Raw genomic sequence first — 23,803 nt, 5'->3', positions numbered from 1 at the left:
GTGGACTAATTCTGCTCGGGCCTTGATAGCCGCTGCCACAGCACCTTATTAGGGACAAGTTATGGGAGCAAAAGCAGAAGCCATTTTCATTTTACTGCCTCATACTTTAAAGGCTGAAGTGTCAGCTGTGATACCGATAACCACCGAATATGGTCCGCTAATTGCCCGGTTAACAAACAGCGCCTCATGAGGCACTTTTGAATAGATAATACAGTCTACCAAGCGACAATGGGTGATGCTGTGTTTAAAACAGGATACAGTCATAGAGGGTTATTTAAAGTGCTGCTCCAAATAAGCACATGGAGCGTTTTTTTTTTTTTTTATTTTTCCCCTAATAGGAACTTTGAGATTTGTGCTTTTTAGGTCTGATTTGTCCCCCAATTCTTTCGCCTCGTCCAGACAGTTTTGTTTTTCAAGAATATTTAACTCTGTCCATCTTCCAATCAACTCCCTTCTTCCCACAGAAGAAAAAGTTCCCTGTAGCATGATGCTTGTGTTCTTAGTGAAATGTTGGTCTCATCTGACCAGAACCCCGTCTTCCACTTTCTTGCTCTGTTTTCTACATGGCTAGTCTAACAGCAAATTGCAAATCTTCTAAAGTCTAAATTTTTTGGGCTGTATGGCTAATCATTGTGCTGCTGGCAAACTCAGCTGAGGTGTGGATCCCTGCAGCTCTGCCTGACTTCCCCTGCGCCGCTGCCCTAATACTGCTCTGCTTGCCTGGCCTACTAAGTTAGGTGCACGGCCATGTCTTCAAAGGTTTGCAGTCCTGCTGTTTTGCTTCCATTTTCAGATGATGGATTGAAAGGTGCTCCGTTAGATGTTCAAAGCTTGGGATCCAGTTTTATAAAACATCTCTGCTTTAAACTTCTCCGGATCTTTCTCCCTGACAACTCTGCTTTTTTTTTTTTTTTTTTTCCTTCGGTCCTCACGATGCAGTTTGTTCACCAGGGTTCTCTGACTAGCCTCTAAATCCTTCACAGAAGAGCTAGCGTTATACATATTTATATATATTTTATTTAGAGGTATCTGAGTAAATAGGGGGTGAATCCATATGTGTGCTCTTCAGATTGAAAATATTTAAAAATCATCTAGGATTTCCTTCCAGTAAAGCAGCTATGGACTACTTTTTGGTAATCTGTCACTTAAAATGCAGATAAATACTCTGAAGGTAGTTGTTGTCATCTGACAAAGCGTAACATCGTTCACGAGGTAAGAATACTCTGTAACGCACTGAGAAGTCAAACACAAGATCATGGTCGTATCGTTTAACCAATCTAAGTAAATCACTAAAAAATCAAGTTTGTGGGGGTGGGGAGGACAATTTACTTATTTGCAAAGCAAAATGTGATTTGCAGTTTACTCAATATTTACATTTAATAGAAACAGCTTGATCCATATCAGCGACCTGTGGAGGAGCCGATCAGATAAGCCGCTATAAAAAGCGAAATTTGTCAAGCTGGAGTCGGGGCGAGGAGAGAGTTAACGAGTCGAGGGCCAGGACTCGCTTTTTTAATGCACGCACATCTCTCCCTGTCAAAAGCATCCTGTTAAAGTCGGCCGAAGCGTGTATAGCGGTGTGTAAGTGAGTGTGTGCGCGTGTGTGTGTGTGTGTCGTCCACAGTGGGCTCGGGCTGCTGTAATGGAAAATGACACTTGCAATCTGTCTCGTGGCAATAACCCCTCTTCAGCGCTCTTGTCTCCGCTCGGCACGCACAGACGCGCACGTGCACCCACCCTGAATGCTTCTGTCACCGCGGCGGCCCTCGGGCCGTCCTTGTCACTGCACAGCTTTATTGCATCATTTTAACGTGACAACAAAAGAACACATTGTGTGTTGGGCCTACTGTGTAAAGACGGGGGAATGGACCCACGCATTAACCACGCTGCAGACACACGCACGGGCGCGCACACACGGCAGTGTTGTCGCTCGCGAGACATGACATTTTCCGTCTGCCTGTCAAAGCAATGACAGAGAGACAGGCAGAACAGCGAGGCACTCCTGACACACTAATGCTGCTTTGCATGTTGGAAGTCTTTTCAAACTGCTGAGCTGTGACTTTAACCTCCCCTGTGCATTGTGTGTGTGCGTGCATGTGTGTGTGTGTGTGTGTGTGTGCACGGCTGTTAGCTGAAGACTGTTATTTCTGATGCTATCATAGTTTTTGGCCCTGTCTTTGCCGTTTGATGGACAGTTGGCTTGGCTTTATAGTGGCTTTGCTTTTGCTGGACGGCGGAGGCGGGGCCCGCCTATTTCAGTTAACGCGAGCGTTGTTGACAAGCGCAACCAGACGCACATGCACACACTTCTCTCTGTTTATCTGTCTTGATATCCCTCTCTGTCTCCTTTTTTTTTTTTTTTGTCTTTTCTTCTCCGCGGTAATGTTTGTTCCATCTGCGCCATCGTTATAGAGTCGTAGGCACAGCCGACATTGTCCTGCGCGCTGCCTCAAAGACGGGAGGACGGGGCATGTGAGAGCCATCAGAGCGACGGCAGCGACGGCCCAAAGAGCGCCGGAATGCTCCTCCGACTAACGTGTGTGTTTGTGGACGGCCGGAGCATCAGGAGTCACCGCGCTCCAATTATTCACTCGCGTCAATGTCTCTCGTAAATCTTTTTTCCTACTTCCCAAGTTTTCCTGGCAAAGATCTCGCCGCTTTTTAGGCGAACAGAGACAGAAAAAAAAAAGTTTGATTGGTTGAGGAGATCTGCCTCTTCAATATCGGGTGATGCTGCTGGTTAGGTCACATTCAGATCACTTAGCCATCTGTAGCTAGCAAATTGGAAGAGAGCTCAGACAAATTAAATGACAATATCAGACTTGGTGAAAGAAGTTGTTTGGTGTTTTTTCTTTTTTTTCCTTTTTGGCATCTTTGCCTTGATCTGACAGTGAACAGAGGAGAGAAAGACAAATAGGAAAAACAGAATGCGAGTGATTTTGCTGTAGAGGTTCAGCTGGTCCAGAGTTGAACAAGAAACCCAGCAGGATCTACGGTCGCAGTTTAGCGGAAAGGCAGACAGATTTTCAACAGGTTTCACTTCACAATACAGCAGAAATGCCGTTGTTGGTATGTTCTCTTGAGGTTTAGAAGTTAAGAAATTCTAATTTTCTAAATGTCCAGCATGAACGACATGGTAGTAAAGCTGAAATTTGCAATTAAATAAGTACGCTTATGGACTCTGTCCTAAGTTTTGATTACTTATCTTCTTCCTATGGCATTGCTGACTACATTGGACACTTCTTCTTCCTCTGTACACCATTCCTCTGACGAGACACCCATGACTCTGAGTGGCCTAATGGTCTAACAACATTTAGCTCATTGGGGAGTGAAGGCTGACGTGCAGTATGATAACCTCGGAAATAACCTCGTGTAATTGAACAAACCAACAGATTGGACAAGGAGGGCGGTTTTTGCAATAAAATGGGGTAGAATCTGTTTCAGTAGATTGGATACAGGAGGACCAGTAGTCCCGCTTTTGCCTGTTTTCACACAGTGAACTGACATGATGCAGGGTACAGTTTGCAAACGAGTTAAGTGTGAGAAAGCGTTTTGGTTTGGGTGTATTTTGAGTCTTAGCCGTGTGTCAAAAGGACAAACACAGCCCCAGAAAACAAGCGTCCACAATGTGGGAGTGAGTGACTCCCCTGATCTACCGTTTGTAGAATCTTTGGTTTAGATATCTGCCAGTGACCCGTATCAATGTTTCAAATACAGTTTCTCATCCTGTTCCTACCAGCGAAAGTGCTTTTAATAAGGTGCCAAAGAAAATGTAGGAATCAGAATTTTTCTGAAGCGAATTACGAAGCACTGTCCCGTCCCTGCTTTTTGCGGTGAACTACTGGGCAGCTGAGTGAACGTATGCTACTATACTTTTCTCCCATTACAGCTGATTATAAATATTCCCAGTTGTAAAAAAGATGGACAATCATGATTTGAAACTAAAGTGAGACATCTAGGGGGAAAGGGCAGATTGCTGGTATCAACTCAATCCAAGATTTTAACACGTTAGAGTTACAGTTAGAGCTATTCTGTTTAAATAATTTTAACAAGATGCCAGAGAATTTAGTGACTGGAGTTTCCTCTAGCGAAATAAAGCACACTTCTGGTTAGCTGGTTAAGAAAAGACTTTTCCTCTAAAAACAATTAAAAAAAGACAAATTAAACTGTTTGGAAATATTTTAGTTAAGGAGCACCACCAGTTCCTTTTATTGGAATTTTATTGGAATATTAAAGACAGTGCGGGTTTAAAACTGCCGTTGGAAAATGCAAGTGGCCGCATGCAACCTAATGCATACTAGCTACTTCAGTAGATAGCTTGACTAATTTCTTAGCTCATATAGTAGAATGAAACAAAGGCTACTACTTGAAAATGACCAAACAGAGTGGGTCTTTGTTCCATTAAGTTGATTAAATCTATGTATCCTAGTGAAAATAACAACGGGAGTCAAGGCAACATAACTATGTTCTGTTTATTAAAAAAAAAAACAATTCCTACTAGAAATTGACGAACTAGCTCACATCATAAAATATTGGTGTTAACCCTTGAAATGATGGTATTTTACTCAGGTTTTTCAAATAGTGAGAATGTCATACCGACTTTAACATAAAGCTTGTGAACAACTATGATTGAATAAGTTGAGTTAGAATAAGTTGCTTCCCATCACAACGGAGGGAGATAAAGTTGGATGAGATCTAATTTGTAGACGTTCTCATATTTTGCAGTTGACTGTCATGTGTGAGTATAAATTTGGTTGAGCCGCCAGCATGACCACTCAGTAGCCCACTACCTACCATCTGACACACACACACACACACACACACACACACACACACACACACACACACACACACACACACACACACACAGACGGGAGCCTGCAGACTCTACCCACATCTGAAGGAGACATAAATAGCACTGCTGAAAACCACTTATACACCACCGATCATTCATATTCCTAGTTAATCATCATTTTACTCGCATCACATTTAAGCACCAAAGATCCACTCTCTAAATTTAAACCTCTGTCTGGCGGAAAAGGCATGTGAGAGTAGGAGGGGGGGGAAAGGGGAGCTGCCAAGAGAAACAATGACGCAGGCGGACATAAAACACAGAGATCTTAGATGTTCAGGGCCAAGTTTATGGCAACACTAAGTTTTTGTTTGTGTAAGCCCTTGATATTGCTCGGCGGATGAAACTTTGAGGAATGAAGCCTGAACTTTTCTTCTGACTTGTAACGTCTCGAATAAGATTTTTTCACTCAAAAACATAATTACCAGAGTACACACACGCTACAGCTAAACTGGTAGAAATTTGTGGCGGTGCAAATCCGCACGATTTGGAGCTTTGGTTTATAGTTCTGAAGTTTCCAAAACCTTTTTAACAAATACCTAATTTGGAAAAGTATGCAACAAATTAATCTGTCCTGTTCTAACAAGACATGTTCAATTAAAAGCGGATAAATGCCTTTGGGTCTCTTCACTTCGAGTGTTACAAATGTTATTAACGAGAAAGAATTCTGGCAATCAAGTCGGAGCGTAAATACATTTCACAAAGTTAAGCAACACTTCTTTTTTTTTTTCTACCAAGTTTGCTTTTGGCCAAACGCCTACCTTTTGGCTCTGAGTTTATGTCACAGACTTTCTCTTATCAAATGTAGGTGTTCATAAACCCTGCAAAAAAAAAAAAAAAAATCAACATCAAATTTATTATTTTTGCTTTTTTTTGTGTGTGTCCTGTCGTGGCAGCTTAGCCGAACACCCCGGCGAGTCTGATTGCCTTTCAGTGTCGGTGGCGGATTTGCTCCACAGAAATGGGTAAATGAGAAATTCCTCTCGACTTTGTCGACCGATCGTACCTGGTTCAGGTTGAAAATTGGACATGAAGATTGTAAAGACGCACGAAAAACAGTTTCTTAGAAAAATCCTTTAAAAAAAAAGCGTAACTTTGAATGAAAGGTATGAGGAAAATCTGAATTAAAAAAAAAGGGTCTCTGACAAAGTTTTAATGATGTCTGTAGTCCAACACTGATTTAATACCTACTGACCGGGATGCTGCAGACAGCCTATAGAAACGCCTTGATTATTGACAAGCCTGACACACAACAGCTGACTCGCTTCTGGTGCATTTCCGTGAACCCCCCGGGTCATGTGCGCGCTTAGATCCGCGTCTATTTGGATGCTCGAGCATGTGTGCGTTTGTGAGTGTCTGTGTAGGTGACAACTCCAGTCCCAAACTGACTGGCATCTGGCGGTGGCAGTTGTTTTAACAGCTGAGCTGACAGCATTAATCCGGACGCACCCAAATCAAAAGGAGACAACACCTGTTCACTGCTCCTGAGCCCAGCTGAGCGAGGGGGAGAGAGGGAAGGGGGGGGGGTATGAATGAGTGCAGGAGATGGAGGGGGAGTGATTAGGAGCAGGTGGAGAGAGTGGTGGAGACAAAGGGAGGCAGAGCGGGAAAGATGAAGGGAAGGTAAAAGAGGGAAATGCAGATCAAGGATGGGAAGAAAGGGATGAGGGGGGGAAAAAAAGAGGGGATTGGGAAAAAAAAAAGGATGAGAGTGGGCACGCTGCCAGGCGGCACACAATCTTTGCTTTTTCCCTGGGGTGAAGCGGAAAGAGGCAGTGGGCCAAATGAGGAAGGAGGAAAGGGAAGAAGAGGTAAAAAAAAAAAAAAAGAGTAAAGAAGTATGGGACATAATTAGCTGGGGATGTCTGCACTGCTGGCCAAGCAGTGGTGAAGGAAAAGAATGCAGCCAAGGGAGAGGAGGGGGGGAGGTGGGGAGAAGCTCTTGAGATGCTTGTCTCCCAACATCTGGCTCAAATAAGCCGGGGTCACGCTGTGGGCTCTGTTGGTGACCCTTGAGGCTGACAACATAGACAGCGCCACTTCATCTAGCGCACCCGCCCTCTGACCAGCCAGCCAGGGGTTAATTAATAAAGACCGTGTGGCTTCAAAGACTGACACGCTGGACCGGCTGATGGAGCAGATGAGTGACCAGCTCGCTGGCTGGCTGAAAGGATATCTCACCAGTGGGGTGGTGCTCTGGCTTTCTTGCTGGTTCATGACGGAGACTGAGTGACTTGTTGCTCTCTGAGAGAGCTCTAACTTCACTATATGCAAAATGTGCATTATTATTTTTCATTTTAAAAAACAGGCTGGTGCCACTGGTTTATGTAAAAAAAAAAGTAAACAGAGTCATGATAACAAGTTGACCGCTGGTACACAAGACTAAATGGATTATATGGTACCAGTCGCTGTTGGAGAAAAGCATACCCTTAGCATGATGCTACCACCAGCTTATGTCATGATGGATGGTGTGTTCAGGGTGTGTAATGTTAGTCTGCTCTCACGCGCACCGTGTTGCATGTTCTCCCAAATAAACTCCGAAGTCTTTGCAAGAGTCTTTGCTGTAGTCTTAACTGATATTAAATTACATACTGTTTACCAATTAGGTGACTTACACTGGGTTTTAATTAAGGATATGAGTGGAACGATTGCCAAGTACAAATATATGACTATAAAGTCCTACTTCAGTCAACAGAAAGTAGTTCAGTTATGCAGAACTACAGAAGAAAATAGGTTGACATGTTCTAGTTGCAGCTGAAAAAGAGAAATATTTAATATATATATTTTTTAAAAAGATCTTATGATGGCGATATAGGTAAGTATTGCAATGACGATACCGGTTGCAATATTTGCCTATTTTCGTCTTTCCTCTCCCATCCGTGCTTTCATCACTCTGTGACATTTAGTATTTTGGCAGCGACCTGGCCCATTTAAAGTATGTTATAGCCTACAGTAGGCTTAAATGTTTCCATAGAGGTGCAGCAGTGTGGGAGTAGACCTGCAGCACAGGCACGTCTATATAGGTCACATAAACATTCATTCACAAATGTAGAAATATGCCAACAAAGATGCAAGCACACTTAAACAGGTAAGATTTTGTCAACTCTGGATTTTCCCTCGTTTCTTATCATTTGAGGCTATTGGGATATTTAATCAGTAATTTAATGAAGTCAAATCCAGTCACAGAAATGGATAAATAAAAAATAAAAAATCTTTCCTTCAATAAGGAGTAGTATTTGTGTTTTTTTTTTTTTCTGGAACAGCTGGAAATAAATCAAACAGCTTTCACAAACCGACACTGTTTACATACAAGACGCTCGATGTTGCAACATCGGCCTAATCCGCGTATCATTTAAAGTTAGCCTAAAAACTCCGCTCCCGATCACACGCGCTGAAAGAAATAAGCACGTAACGGAGATGCGCGGAGGCCTTGCAGCGATGCTTTTTATTAGTTTGTTATGGCACAGTGTCAAACTGAAAAGCCAAACATTTTCATTTCAAAACAAAACTTCCACCTACCCGCAAAGTAACTGCTGGTAAGTGTTCCTAATGGAAGATAGCTGTTGGCTGACTTGATCATTCTTCGCTGGTGAATAAAAAGCGTTTTCGGCTGCAGTCATTTGGCCTTTTGAAAAAAAAAAAAAAAAACGGCTCGAACTTCAAACGCCGATTGCTTTCCACAATGTTCCTTGGAGTGTTTTTGTTGCTTAAGTGCCTCGTTTGAAAAGTTTTGAGATTTTTTTTTTTTTCCCCTCCCCTTTCCAAGCATTTTATGTCCTTCTTTTTGATACAGTAATTGAGGGACAAATGAAAGTCAGCGCACTCTGCACAAAACTCATTAATCTTGCAGGCATTTTACGGCATAAAAACATTCCTCCGACTCTCCATGGGAATGGAAGAAAAGACCAAGAAAGGGAAATAGCAGAAACGGAGGAAAACGCGGCGGCCGAGTGCGTTTGTGAGAAAGTCACACAGATAGGTTATGGATTCCACAGATTTGGTTGAGGAAGATGATGCGGAATGAGTGGAAAACGGTGCGATCGGGCAAATATTTGGGCGCCCCGGAAACTAAAAGAAACACACATTTCTAAGAAAACCCGACAAATTCTCTATTAATAAACACAACACTGTATGAAAGTTGGACTGGGAGAAGGTTGCAGCGGCGAATCTATGGAAACCCTGAGTGATTCATGAACTCAAGCTTTTGTCCTTAACTTAATACCATGCCGGGGGGGCCAATAACACACACATGCACACCTTCAGGAAAACCACAGGACCTTCTCTCCTCTGTCTAAGCCCCTTTATGCGCACGGATCGGGACAAAAGCTCGGGCACTGTTTTTCCCCTCTGAAAAAACACACACACACACACACACACACACACACGAATGCAGATACACACATGCATACCATTCATCTCCTTAATATCGCTCATCTGAACTCGGAAGAATGGCAGAAAGGAGTTTCATCCCCACCGATTGTCTCCTGCAAGACTGGGGAGAGAATGGGACGTTGAAAAGCAGACGCAAAACAATTCAATACGAAAAAAAGTGACTTGAATGCGCCTTTCATCGACCCAACAATGGCAAGCCCCACAATAGGCCTCAGGTTCGCCCCATGACGTTGCCTGTTTCTCATGCCACAAAGGGGAGAGAAGAAGGGGAGAAAAAAAAAAGAAAAAAAAAAGCCCCGAATTAACTCGAATTGAATTGTGAGCCATGTCCATGATGATCCCCCCCCTCCGTCTACAGCGAATCCTGTGAAGTTAACTGACACAATGACAACCGGATAACGAGGAAGAGCGATAAATAAAAAAAAAGGAATTGTTTTATGTGAATACGCAACTCGAAGCCTTTCAAAGCCTTCTCCTTTTTCATGAGGATACCACTTTTTTTATTTTTCTTCTTAAAAAGGGATCTTTTAGGCAACTGCTGTTTGTTTCAGCTCTGGGTCAGACGGTACGTGGCGAGGCAGACAAATCAAATCGCGGAGTTCAGATTCTCTCAGAAAAGAGGTCAAGGAAGAATTGAGGCTCACCACGATGAAGTCAAACATCTGTTTAGTGAATGTCAGTGAATTTAGAAGCTCTTTAACTGAGAAGCAACATTTTATTTAGTCAAAAGTCCTCCTTTTCTGTTCTTTCGCCTATTCTTTGGTCAACAATACTCTCTTTCTAAGATCCCTCGCGAATAATCTCCCTCACCTCCTTTTTTCCCAGCGCCAGTAGACTAATCGCGGCAAATAATGGCACTGAGAGTCCGGCTGCACTTCGTTTTAATTTATACAACTAACTAATTACCAACAAAGGGTGAAAATCCCATAAAGACATTCTCCTGCTCCCACGCTAGGACTGTGAACTTGCTGCTGCGTGTGTGAGTGTATGCGTGTGTTGCTGTAACTGCTAAGTTTTCCCTTGGGGATATGTGCATAAAAATACTATGCGATCACTCCAAAAGGACTGTATATGCCATTGTGGATGTTCATAGAGTGTGAGCATGTTGTGAGTGTTTGACATAACCCCCCAGATAGCAGAGGAGAAGGATTAAGCAAAGTGAAGAGGAGGCGGAGGGGGTTGGGTGTTGCTTGGACTGATGGATGGATGAACGAGAGACTGCCCCGATCCCTTCACTTCTCCGGCTCTTTTCTTTCTCCCTCTTCTTCTTGGCAGTACGTGTCCGCCCTTCCCATTGTCGCCCATTGGAGTGTATGGAGGCGTGAGGGAGCTCCAGCCACTGTGTGCTTGCGCGACAACAATGGCCTCGCCTAAGTGCTGTCCTATAAAATGCCTCAGTGCTCTCTAAAAGCCGGCCGAGGGTTCCCTCCGTTCCCTTAAGAATAGACAGAGCGGCGTGGTGTGCATGTACGAGCGCGTGTCCGAAAGTGTGTGGCCGGGTGACACCGGTGACTGCGTTCGCAAGTTCAGCGTGGATTCCGGGGGTTGGGATGCATCCGGTGCCATAAGCTATGAAACAGCGTTTGAACAGAGGCCACAGTAGAGGCTGTTGGGGTCAGAACGTGATACTCTCGGACATATGATTACTGACTCTGATCACATGATGTCCTGGACGCCCAAAAAGCTTTTAATGACATGTATAGTACTAGCATTTGCTATCCAACATTTTTAAGGGGGTGGGGGGGGGGGGGGGGGTGTTAAAACACATAATGTGTTTGATGGAATTTCAAATCTACCAAGACATGGCGGTTCACAAAAACCAGAGACATTAATTATAGAGCAGGGAAGAGACCAGTGGTAACTCTGGAGGTGCTGCAGAGATCCATAGCTCAGGTTGGAGAATGGTAAATGGTAAATGGCTTGTATTTGTATAGCGCTTTTAACTAGTCTTGACGACCACCAAAGCGCTTTACACTACAGTTCAGTCATTCACCCATTTGCACACACATTCACACCCTGACGGTGGTGAGCTATGTTAGTAGCTACAGCTGCCCTGGGGCAGACTGACAGAGGTGAGGCTGCCATGCACCGGCGCCACCGGGCCCTCTGACCACCGCCACCAGGCAATGCGGGTGAAGTGTCTTGCCCAAGGACACAACGACAGAGACAGTCAGTGCGGGGGATCGAACCGGCAACCCTCCAATTGCAAGACGAACTCCCAAAGAGACATGAGAACCGTTAGCTTTGCATGCTAGAGATCTCCTAAGAAAATAGGCCATTGCGTAAAGAACGCCAGAAGAGGTACCACTCGCTGTTAAGCACAAGCTGACACAGCAAAGATGAAGGACCAAAATAAGTCTACACCCGTTGGATGTAAATCACCATAATCCCACTATGCCCATGACAAAACATGGCGCTGGCAGCATCATGGAGTTGCCGTTGTTTTCAACAGCAGGGGCCGGGAAGCTTGCTGGAATTGATGGGAAAATGTCTCAAACACAGAGCAATCCTGAAATAAAGCCTTTTGGCTGCAGCAGACGGCGTGGATGTTCTCCTACCAGCAGGACAACACGGTGGTGGTAGCATCATACTGTGGGGAGGGTTTTCTTCATCGGGGACACTGGTCAAACCCCAAAAGACTTTGCAGCATTAATTGCACTGAAAGGCAGTTCTGCAAAGCCTTACGCGGATGAGGAGTGGGTGGGAGTACAAACGCTCGCCTCATTTTTCAGATTTTTGTCTGTAAAATATTTGAAAAGCGACTATTACTTTTCTTCAACATCAAAATTATGCATTGCTTTGTTTTGATCTATCAGCTAACATAAGATGTGTGTATTTTGGTTGTAATGGAACAAAAAAGGTCTTTATAATAATAAAAAAGGCTAGACTAAAATACCCCCATTTCACATTGGGAACCTTTGTTCATCCCTCGGTCCAGCTGAAGCTACAGTGAAAACAGGAGAGCTGAGTGGTGTCCCTGAGGCCACGGAACCCCAGTGACGGGTAGCTGTAGCTGGGTAGCAGAGGGTCAACAGACGGGTCCAGAGATGGAGCTCAGCTGGCACTTAGCGCACGCGAGCCACTTACAGTTGATGCCGCCATATAGTGAGAGGAGGAGAGAGGAGAGGAGGAATGAGGCTGAGAGTCTGGTGAAAGTCCAGGGCAGTGGAGGCACCACTCCAGGGGCCGAGAGGAACATCTGTGCCCCATTTAGCATTTTAGTGATGGTTCTCATCCCTTTAATACCCCTTTCTACTTGCTTTGTTCTATCCATCCATCCATCTATCCTGGTCTCTTTTTTTTTTTTTTTTTTTTGTGGGTGCTGCTGGGGCTAACAGATTATCACAGGGACTTGCTCTGTGCCACGGGGGCCACGAGAGGCTAAACGGCGCGTCCGAGGAAACTGACCAGGTGTTTCGTCTGCAGCTATGTCCCTTGGGTTTAACCGCCAACCCTGCTCTCGACCCCCACACCTCATTCGATGCCCCGTACTTGCTCATTATGCCATGTAATCGCACGCACACTCCAACATGAGCCACCCAGCGACCTCCTCCACCCCCCAAAAAGGGGAGGCAGCCACTGTCACGGCATCCTTATCATCTCCCTGTTGCTCTTGAAGAATTTATTAAAGGCGGTAAGTAATGCGGTGTGTGTGCGCGCGTATCTCTCGGGTAGCAGGTGGCCAGTGGAGCGAGACAAGAAGACGAATGGTGGGAGCAGAAGAGCAGTGAAGCCTGGTTGGGCCGGGCCATGGGGGACAGGATGCCGAGTCATTTATTAGAGGCCAAACACACACCTTACCTTCCATAAATGCAAGCAAATGCAGTTTTTCCCGCCAACAAGCTCACACATCTGCACACTTTCTGTCACAAATACATATATGCAAATACACACACACGGACGGACGCGGACGCTTTCGTGCTCCCAAAGGCTTTAACGGCACAAACACACACACACACACACACTGACCTAGTATCAACCACTCGCCATTCATCTAGCCTAAGTAGAGCAACACTAGCCACAGACTAAATCTTTCAAACTTGGTGCGGGTGACTTTCTCTACGAGTGTGATGTCTAGCTCTAGGCCTGCCTTCAATAGGCTGAGCCCCTCTTTCTTTTTCAAGATGTTTATCGTTTTCTGACCCATTTTGTGTCTTTGTCCCCTCTTTCACATCCCTCCTGGTGTTAATGTTCAGACACTATGAATGTGTGTGTGTGCCATTGATCCAGCTGGAAGCAGTGCATGTGTGTGTGTGTGTGTGTGTGTGTGCAGTAATATTCCAGGCCTTTCATAATGATTAAAGCCTTCATTAAATTTTCATCCCAACCTGCTGTTTGCTGCTAATGGCCTTTGTGAGCCACACAGCCAAACAATAGCTAGCCGGGCACAGAAAAGGGATTTCTATCAGGCGTTCAATACCGGCCCCCTCATCGTTTCTCTCCCCTCCAACCCGTCCATTTCCCCTTTGCCTCTCTTTTTCTTTTCTCTGCTTTCCTTTTCTCTCATGCTTGGCCTGGGTTTGGTGCTTTTTTTTTTTTTTTTTTTGCGTTGTTGTTGTTTTATTTTTCTGCGTGTGTGTGTTGGGTCTGGAGGATCTTTTATTAGTGCGTTTCATTTAATTGTACGGGCAGATAATGCTCTGGCTTGGTTTTGATGCCACGCTGCTGTGGCACTGTGCTAATGGGGTTCTGTGAAGACACTGCTCTTTCTCTCCATCGCTTTCCTCTCCTTCTCGCTCTTTTTTTTTTTTTCCTCCTCCCTCTCTGCCCTGGCTGAGTCATAAAGATCCATTATTGTTGTTTTTTCCCTGTGCAGCCGGTTCATGAGGTCCAGCGAAGCAGCGAACAACCCAAAACACACCTCAATTACAGTTCAGCTCAACAAACACTTCAGTTTTTTTTTTTTTTACTTCTTTTTCTTTCTTTCTTTTTTTTTTTTTGGGGGGGGGGGGGGGTAAAATGTTCCACAACGGGCTTCTTTATCGGCAGGAATAAAAACAACCAGACGGCGAGAGCTCACCGGCCGTCGCTGCCGCTTTTCATAGACTTACAAAAACCCCGCAAAACAATGTTACGACATCACAGCTTGAAATGAAAGCCTGTTGATGTGTGCGTGTGTGTGTGTGTGTGTGTGTGTGTGTGTGTTGCACTGCGGTGCTGTTTTTTTTCACCTTTCGGGCTTTATGTCATCTGAGCTGGAAGCTGCGTGCTTCGGGATGCTTGAGTGCAGCGCAGCAGTGGCTGCAGGAAACTGGAGGAAAACTCTTAACGTGTATAAGAAGGATAATCAATAGTTACAGCGTGCATTTCATTAGGTCTTTACAAGTCTAGCGCCTTTTTAGAAAACTAGAATCTTAGACCAAGCTGGACCAGCGTTAGCAGAACTACTGGTGCTTTAACTTTGCTGTCGCAAAAGCTTCTTAGTTTATTGTTAGGCCGCCTCAGACTCCAAAGTTCTTTAGGGAGGATCTAATTGTCAGGTTTTGGTAGGATTTAATTTCACTTGAACTTTTTTGCAGTTTGTCACTTTGCATTTAAAAACGACACTACATTTTCTTTGAATGTTTGACGATAGACCAACACAAAGTGGCTCATAATTCTGATTTCTGTTACAGCGGCAAGTCTTATAGCGTATGCATGTCTCAACTCATTCTGCAAGTCTGACACTGAAATATTTGCTCTTATCTTCTTAAAATAGTTATTCAACCTGGATGTAGAGCTTCGGGAAACATTGCACACCAGTCTTGCTAATTATTATTATTAAGTGGATTTAGCCCTGGACTTTGACTGGGTCATTCATTAAAATGCTTCCATGTAAACCGTATCAATGTTTTTCTAGCTTTGCTTTTCAGCTTATTGTGCTTATATAAAAACTATCGTGGTCTCATCATGTCTTTTTGGGGATTGTCCACCTGTACTGAAATCACGATGTTGCCACAACCATGATTCACAGTGTTCAGGGTTATGTGCAGTTTTGGTTTTTGTCCGGGTCTGTCACTTAAGACGACAACACACAATGCTGAAGTATGTAGCTTTAATTTGATAAAAATGGGAAACTTCAAGGAGTAAGAATACTCTGCAAAGCACTGGAAGGGGTCAAGCACACGATCGTGATGGTATCTGCTTCAAGCCATGAAAATCTCTAAAATTAAGTTTGTAAGAAGGATTATTTGACTTATTTACAAACCCAAATGTGATTTGGAGTTTACTGAAGACTTAAATTTAATGGGGAAAAAACATGATTTATATGAATGACCTCAGGCGGAGCCAATCGGATAAGAAAAAAAAAACGAGCAGAGGGTTAACGGGTCGAGGGCCAGCACATTGAACTTGAAAACCCCTTTATCATTTTCCATCATTCTACATTACAGTTATGCACTACTATGTTGAAGTATATGGTTGTGAAAAAAATCTGACAATTTTTAAGAGGAGTGGATAATGGTGTTTTTTTTTCTACATGGCCCAGCAGGTTCCATTCCTGAGCAAAAGACGGGCTGGATCTTTGCAACGTGCGAATGTCAAAACCAAGACGCGTATTGCTGTCTAAATGGGAATGACCAGTTAATATTAGTCAAAGAGGTTTTGCTGACTAAGCCTGACTGTCTAGGTCTATGTTTAGGCTACTTTTTGACACAATTTTGCCCATTTTATTCCTGGGCAAAGGCGTTAAAAGCCATAAAAACAATGTCTATGGACATCCAGGGGTTAGGACCACTATGGGTGTTGCTCTGCTTTCTTAAAGCAACCTGAAGGAACAAAGTGGATAAAAACCACTGTTAAGAGGATTGGTTAAAAACTGATGCGGACTGAGAATATGGCCCTTTTAACGATGTGGCACGGTATTAAAACGGTCTTCCTAAAAACAGACAGACTCCCATTGCTGAGATTTCTATCACATTACGATTGTAACATGCATTCCAGGGAATTTAACAGCATTTATCCACTCAATATAAATGAGTGTTAGCCACGGGCTAAATTTATCTCTTTGCATGACTCCAACTAGTAGCCTGAGGCTCTGCTTGAGAATAAATTGCGGAGGCTAGTGGAGCAAAGCTCCGTAGGCCCCTGCCAGAACTCTGGTTCCGCTTTCTTAACAGTGTAAGAAATCGTTATCAGAGAGATTTAAATGAATCATCACAAAGGTTGGGAAACGGGTGGGGGTGGGGGGGGGGTACTTTTATTCCCCTGAGATGAGTCAGGTCGGGAAACGCAACCGTGAATGTCTCTTGATATTAAAGCAGGAAACATTTGGAGAGTTGTTAACACATCCAGCATTCACACATGGACACATGTACGCGAGTGCACATCTTACTCGTCAGGTTGTGATAAATATGCAAAGCACAGCGGACAATAGACCCGAGCAGCTGAAGCTGTCAGTTCGCATTCTGGGTAAACAAAGGCTCTCCTCTTGTCTGAACATGAGTGGGTTCAGTGCGGAGCAGGAGAGGAAGACGCACAGAGAGAGGAGAAGACGGGAGAAGGAGGAACGGACAGCAGAGCGTAACAAAAAACCGCCGGCGCCCGGTCAGAGACACGCAAACACCTGGGCTTTTCGTCACTCACCTTCTGGCTCGTTTTTGATCAGTTCCTCCATCTTGCGTTGCTTCAGTGTGTCCACGACGTCGGCCAGGCTGCCCTTGCGTCTCTCGGGGGTCCCGAGGGTGCCGGTGGCCGAGCCCCCGTCGCCGCAGGCTCGCCCCCCGCCTCCGCCCTCCTCTTTGCCCGGTGAGGTAGCATTGTGCTGGGGGTAAGGACTCAGTGAGCTCCCCTTGATGCCATCGTGCTCCTGCAGGGGGGAGGAGAGGGGTCAGGAAAGAAGAAGGTGTTTTATCAGTTTTAAAATCCCCCAAACTAACATGTAAAGCAACTCTTATGAAGAAAATAGGGATGAGATTTAGGGAGGCGCTGGCACGGTCTAACTCATTATCCCCATCCCTCTTTCCAACACTTTATTCTCCCCCTCTCCTGTTCTTATATCCCAGTGCAACTTTTATCCCCGGCCAGTTCTCTCTAGTTAGGGCACACGTCTTCTGTCTCTCTCGCATCCTCTGGAATCTGCATTTGACTGACTTGGAGGTAGTTGACAGAGCGAGCACATGAAACGACAGCGAGACACTGAGTGGCAAGTCTTAATCACAAAGCCTCTCCGTCGCTTCCGTTTGAGGGGCGTCCAGCGCCGCCGCTCCGCGTCGCAGGCCCAACTTTTAGAGCTGCTGTAGTTTTTTTTGTCCCTAAGATTCATCACAGCGAACGGCGAGGGTGCAAACAGAGAAAGCGTCAAAACGACGCGCTCCGTTTGAAAGAACAAAACGCTGGAGAGGTGTCAAATCATTTCCATGGGAGGAAAAAAAAAACAACTTCTATGCACACAGTGCAAGCCTAAAGTAAAGCTCTGTGCCTTTTTCCCCAAGTTTTCCCCGGGACTAATTATCCTTCGGCGTTGTTTCGTTCACATTTGAAGTACAATGACCTCTTGAAAGGGTTTTTTAGAATGAGCATCTGTGCAGTTAGTAGCAAAATATATCTTATTATATACTCCCTTTACATAAAACTATAACTTTGTTTACTTTTAAAGTTAGACGAACACTGGGCATTTTATTGGAGTTTTATACAGGAGAACGACACAATAGAGCTAAATTGTGAAGTGGGAGGAAATAGATAAAATTCTGCTACAAATAAATACTTCAATAAACCCACTGCCTTCAGTAGCTAATAAACAATCAGCCTGAGTGTATTGTAATGTATAAATGCAGCTGTTCTGCAAAGGCCTGAGAGGTTTGTTGGACAACATTAGAGAACAAACAGCATCGTGAAGAGCAAGGAGCAAAGTGGTTCAAAGCAAGGTTAGATTAGAAAACAAACTCTCTGAACATCTCATGGTTCACTATTCTATCCATCAACCATCAAAGCCAAGAGGCTTACGGTAACTGGAGGAGCTGCAGGGATCCACAGCTCAGGTGGGAAATGAGTTGTGCGCTCCATCATGCTAAATACAGGGCTTGCAGAATACTTGAAGCGAACATGTCAGAGGTGGCAAAAAACTGGGTGGAGGTTTATATTTTTGTAGAACCGTGATCCTAAACCTACTTTTTTATCATCCAACTATTATTTTCCCTGCACTTCATAATAAGGCACTACTTTGTTTTCTAATGTTAGATTCTTGCAAACATCGCATGGAGGTGTGTGGAGCTACGAAGAGTTCTGCCAGGCCCCGGTGGATGCCGACCCCGAAGGCGACCGGCGCCAGGTGACGGCTACGGTAAGTAACTTTTAGCAGGTTAATCTTTGGCCCGATAAAACCTGTGTTTGTTTCTACAGCCGGCTTTGTGGACTTAAGGCCGGCTCAGGCCAATTAGCGGTGACACCGAGAGGGAGGACGCCGTCAAGCGCACGCAAACCGCAGAGCGACGGCGTTTTCTCGGAGCGCCGCGTCCGTAAAGGGGGCAGAACGCGGCAGACGCGCACGCGCACGTCGCCCACTCGCTCTTGAACTCTGACACGTGAAGGTGTGCTGTGGAACTCCAACAACAAATGAGTCAGTAAGTCAATCAGCCAGCCAGTCTGTCAGCTCAGCTCTTTGTGATCACGAGGGTCAATGGTCCACGGGGTTAATCTTTGGCTAATCTTGCTACAGTAGAGGCCGTGCCACCTGAGACAGCGGCACACATGCGCCGTTTTAGGACCTCTGTTTGTTTGTGGCATTCCAGGGATATGAAACATCTTTTGGTGTAACGGCTAATCATTAACACAGAGTGCAGGTGGGCCGCGGTCAAATATGAGGTCATCCAGACTGGACACCTCAGATTATATTCTCTTCTATTTCTTAAAGAAAGAAAATAATGTATATGTGATCCTATTTAAAAAAAAAACAGTAATTCTAATTTGCTTTCGATAATGGACAATGCTTTCATTGTCCGTGGCCCGGCTCCATATGAGAGGTCCAGAAGAGCATTATCACTTGGCATTTTCCACACCTCGCTGACTCTCTCACTTCAGCTCGTTGCGTTTCCACACTCTGAATAAGTCAGCGCACTCAATAATTCGCCCATTCTCTTGGACGTTCTCGCACAGACGGACAGATTGTGACTGCGACTATAAGGACGCGGGAGTCGCATCCGATCTACACAAAAACCTGCTGGCGTCCCTGCTAAGAATGTGAAAAAAAAGCCTGAATGTAAATTAAGCTTGCATTGCTGCACCCTTTTTTTTTTTTTTTTTTTTACACATCTAATGGGTAATACATTGAATACATTTATTTTAACATAAATGTCACTGAAGCATTTTTATTAATTTGATTCAATTCAATTTTATTTATATAGCGCCAATGAAACATGTCATCCCAAGGCACTTTCCAAAGTCAGATTATACAGATTGGTCAAAAAAGATTTCCTCAAATGTACATATAAATTTATTGTTGCAGAACTGCAGACTAGAGGGGCATCTAAGGGTCACCGGGTCACCACAACAACTATTAGATGCCATCTGGTTGTTTGGAAAAGGATGCCAGAAAAGCGCTCTATCCATCCTACCATTACAGGCATGTAGAGTCTGGCCAACTTCATACTTCATAACTTGAACTGTGTGCCACTGCGAGATAAGGCTAAGATTGAGCTTGAGACGGAGGAAAAAACACTGCGAGTGGGTTTAGCATAAAACAAAAGGAATATGCGAACGAGCATCTCGTGCCCTTGGTCGTGTAGGTTGGAGGATCTGCGATGCTGGAGGCCTGTTTTCTTCCAGCAGCCATGAAGATCGCGTTAGAGTGCAGAGTACTATGAACTCTTGATCCAAAAAAAACACTGAAAGGTCTCGCCACACACAAAAATCGAGCCTTTTTTCCGTGACCGTGGCGATCTAGGCTCTTGAGGAACAGTCAAAGATCCCTCTTTCTGTTGGATCTAACCGTGTGAAGTGTTTAAATGTTGTCCCATTAGGAGGAGCCGATTGTACACGACATTGACAGGAAGTGTAAAAATATTTGCACAAAAACACTCAACTATTTCTGCACACGCAATTATCGTCTTCACTTGACAACTACTAAAATGAAAGCATAGATTTCTCCAATGTTTTAGTAGCAAATTAGGCAATAAATGTCCAGTTTCATGAAAGACTACCTTCATGAAAAGCAGCTTTTAACCCTTAATAGATGAAACCATCATTTTACCACTTTTGTTTAATGATCTGAAACATTTAACACATTTTTTACTGGAGGTTTAAACAAGTTTGCCTGCTTCTAAATATGACAAAAAGATGAGGCTTAAATGTCTCCTGCAGAGGCCATCACCACTGCAGCAGAGTCTCGTGATCTTAAAGCCTTAAAAGATTTTACTCTTCCCCTCCGACCCCCTGATCTGGTGGCTGCTCGTGACCATCTTTGTCGCGTCCGTTTCTCCTACATGCTCCAGATTAGGAAAAAAAAAAAAAAAAAAACGTAAAAATTAGACTTTAAGATGCGGATTTCTTTGGGATTACGAGTTGCATCAGCACCGGCAAGACATCCAGACGTCAAAAAAAAAAGGAAGGGAGAAGCGTGTAAAAGTCAGAGAAAGAGCAAAATCTTAAAAACAAGAAAGAAAGAGAGTGAGAGGCGGCGTTATTAGAGGAAATGAGAGAGGTGCAAGTTGAAAGAGAGAGAGAGAGAGAGAGAGAGAGAGACGGAGAGATACAGGGAGACGGAGAGCAGGCGTCTTGAAGGCAACGGTCACACCTGTCACATCCCATTTATCTAATCCAGTGCCTACTTAAAAGAGCCGCACTCCTTCTTTCGAGAAAGATGTTGCGCAAACAAAACAAACAGAACAAGAATACGGATGGGGAAGATGGGAAGGAAGGGAGCTGGGGGGGTTGAAGGGTTGTCGGATCGCTTTGCTCCGCCGAAAAAGCTGCTGCCAGGGCGATGTCATCTGGCACCGTCCAACAATAAAGGTCATTTCCCAATCAAAGGGAATTAGCGGGGGGGGGGGGGGAGCCGTGGCTCCTTCAAAGACCCGGTACGTCAGGGCCCGAACTCTGACAGACAGCCTGATCCTGTAGGCATCTTAACATGCTTATGCCATCCAATCAACCTCCGAGCATATAATCCACGCGCCTCGCAAAAGACCAAACAGAGGGATCAAATTTAAAAACATTCGCGAGAAAAAAAAAAAAAAGGAGACGACAGATTTTCTGATGTAAATGGGTGTCACTCAGCCGGGGCGAGCTCCTCTCCTCCTGTTGTAACGCAGGTTGCAAAACTTTTCTCATCAGCATGCATTTATTCATGAGCACAAACAGAAATTTGGAGCACTGTAAATGTTCATGCCCTCTGCTCGGTGCATGTGTGCGAGCAGCCTTTTTTTTTGCCATTTCTCTTGCTATATGTGTGACACTGGCAGCGCACATAGCCTGTAGGTGTGTGTGTGTGTCTGTGTGTGTGTGTGTGTGTGTGTGCATATATGTATTTATACGCACTGGATGAGGCAGGCTGGCAGTGTGGGCGGTTCTGCCTTTAGTTTGCAGATGTCAATTCTCTTCCAAATGACTGGAACAAAGTAAAAATTGCGCCTCACTCTCTTTATCCTTTTACTGCCTCTGCAATGGAACCGAATTAAACAACTTTTGTCTTCTTAAGCTCATCTGTGAGGGGAGGTTGGTTTAAAAACACTTTACTCTTGCCAAAAAAAAATAAATAAATAAATCTAAATGCTATTTTTTTTCCAGCAGCCGGCACATATGCTGCTGTTATTTATTTTTTTAACTCCCTCGGTTTGCTACCCTTCCTATTTTTCTGTCGCCTGACTCTCCTTTTCTTTTTTTTTTTTTGCGTTTTTCCTTTTGGAACCACAGCCTGACATGTCTCGGGCTGTGAAAGGTGTACGCGTGAAAAAACGTTTAATGCTTGGCGCGTCGCTGCGGATCAAGGCATGGACAATGTGGCAAGTAGGAAGAGCTGGAAACAGCTGCTCGTCTGAAACACACACACACACACACACACACACACACACACACACACACACACACACACACACACACACACACGCCGAGGATGTCACTGATCGCTCCCTGCAGGGGGTGAGACTCAGGTCTGCGCCAGGGCTGCCAATCTCCACGATAGACTACTTAACCAACCTCCGAAACGCTGCTCACACACACACACACACACACACACACACACACACACACACACACACACACACACACACACACACACTCTGCAGCAAATCCCTTTACATGCCATGGCTAAACACAGACACTGTCAGTTTTGACTTTGGGGACCCTCGGGCTGGGACAAACTAGTAAACACGCACCACTTTGCTCCTCGTGTCAGAGCGTTAGAGCAGAACGATCCTACCGACCTCGAGTTACGTTTACAGGAATCAAATCCCGAGAAAAACGGGTTACTTTCACTTGTGAACTTAAAGATTCTCCCCTGTGCCGATTGTCTCCGTCCGACGCAGGGCAGCTGTTTTTTCTTTTTTTTTTCCCTGCGTTTTAAATAGCAGTTTGGCTAAAATCTACGCCAGTATATTTTACCACGACCCCTCGCTGTTGACAGGCAAGCGTGTGTTGATTCATTAGTGCATCACTGGCATGAGAAATTAAGTGTGACCACTGTGTCTCAAGACTGCTCAATGGCTGTGTAAAATCTGTCATACTCACATGAACACACACACATGTAATCACACATTGAAACGATAAGGGGGGGGGAGAGGAAGAGGAAAGGGAGCGTTTGAATAAGAAATAATGCCCGATGAAAGATCGTTATAGTTCTCCGTGGTGTAAGCGGGTGTCTCGGCTGTTAATGAAATAATTTGTGTCCGTCCATTAGCACGTTTATGAAAGAAGATGCTCGCCTCGGCCTGATGTGAAAACAATTTTTTTTTTTTTTTTTTTTTTTTTGGTGAGGATTTGCAAACATAAACACGATGAAATGAAAAAGGAAGAAAGCAAAAGGAACAAGATGTCAAAACCTCATATCTGTGGCTGCCCCCGGGACCTATTGTGGAACTGTAATTATTGGCTTTAAACAGGTTTCTTTTAAAAAGGTCTCTCTTTTGTCTTCAGCGGTACAGTTGCATTATATCTGGGCACAGTGCTGATCGGGTGACCTTACCAGGCTACTAAAGTAATCATCAAAGTCCACCTTTTTTTCGCACCAAAAACGACATTCTAAGCAAAGGTCTTTAAGAAATTTTGAAGGCAAGATAACTTTCAGCAAAAATAGCCTGATTCTATGGTATTTACACAAATATTTAACACAAAAAAGTGCATAGATAGCACATGTTTTTATTTAATACCTGATGGCTTTGTCTCCACATCATGACTCTTTGTAAAAAGTGAGAGAAAATATTTTTTTAAAAAGCCACATTTGTCTTGCTCTTAAGCGAGAGAAAAGTGTGGCCGTCTTTCAGCCAGCTGATGTATGCAAGGATTTAAGTTATATATTTCTGCAGGCAGATAATGAGTAGAGTCAAATGTACAGGACGCTATTAAACAGCAGTAACTCGGTGGAATTTGTAATTTAATTTCCAGCTGTCTTTCTTGTAGTTGAGGGAAAATACGATTATTGCACAACAACAT

General features: G+C 44.3%; 1 protein-coding gene across 8 annotated transcripts in view; it reads right to left on the bottom strand.

Moving 5' to 3' along the window:
- Window positions 1-23,803, bottom strand: part of sox5 (SRY-box transcription factor 5) — a 100,582-nt gene that overhangs the window by 60,015 nt on the left and 16,764 nt on the right. For all 8 annotated transcript variants that reach the window (XM_012877103.3, XM_012877105.3, XM_012877106.3 and 5 more), the window contains exon 3: window positions 16,808-17,030. In XM_012877103.3, the coding sequence (XP_012732557.2) occupies window positions 16,808-17,030 (223 nt within the window). The remainder of the gene's footprint in view (window positions 1-16,807; window positions 17,031-23,803) is intronic.

This window comes from Fundulus heteroclitus, chromosome 17, assembly GCF_011125445.2.
Source record: "Fundulus heteroclitus isolate FHET01 chromosome 17, MU-UCD_Fhet_4.1, whole genome shotgun sequence".
In the NCBI taxonomy this organism is placed as follows: domain Eukaryota; kingdom Metazoa; phylum Chordata; class Actinopteri; order Cyprinodontiformes; family Fundulidae; genus Fundulus; species Fundulus heteroclitus.
Note: the sequence above shows the minus strand (reverse complement) of the source record. Positions and strands in the feature narration are given on the sequence as shown.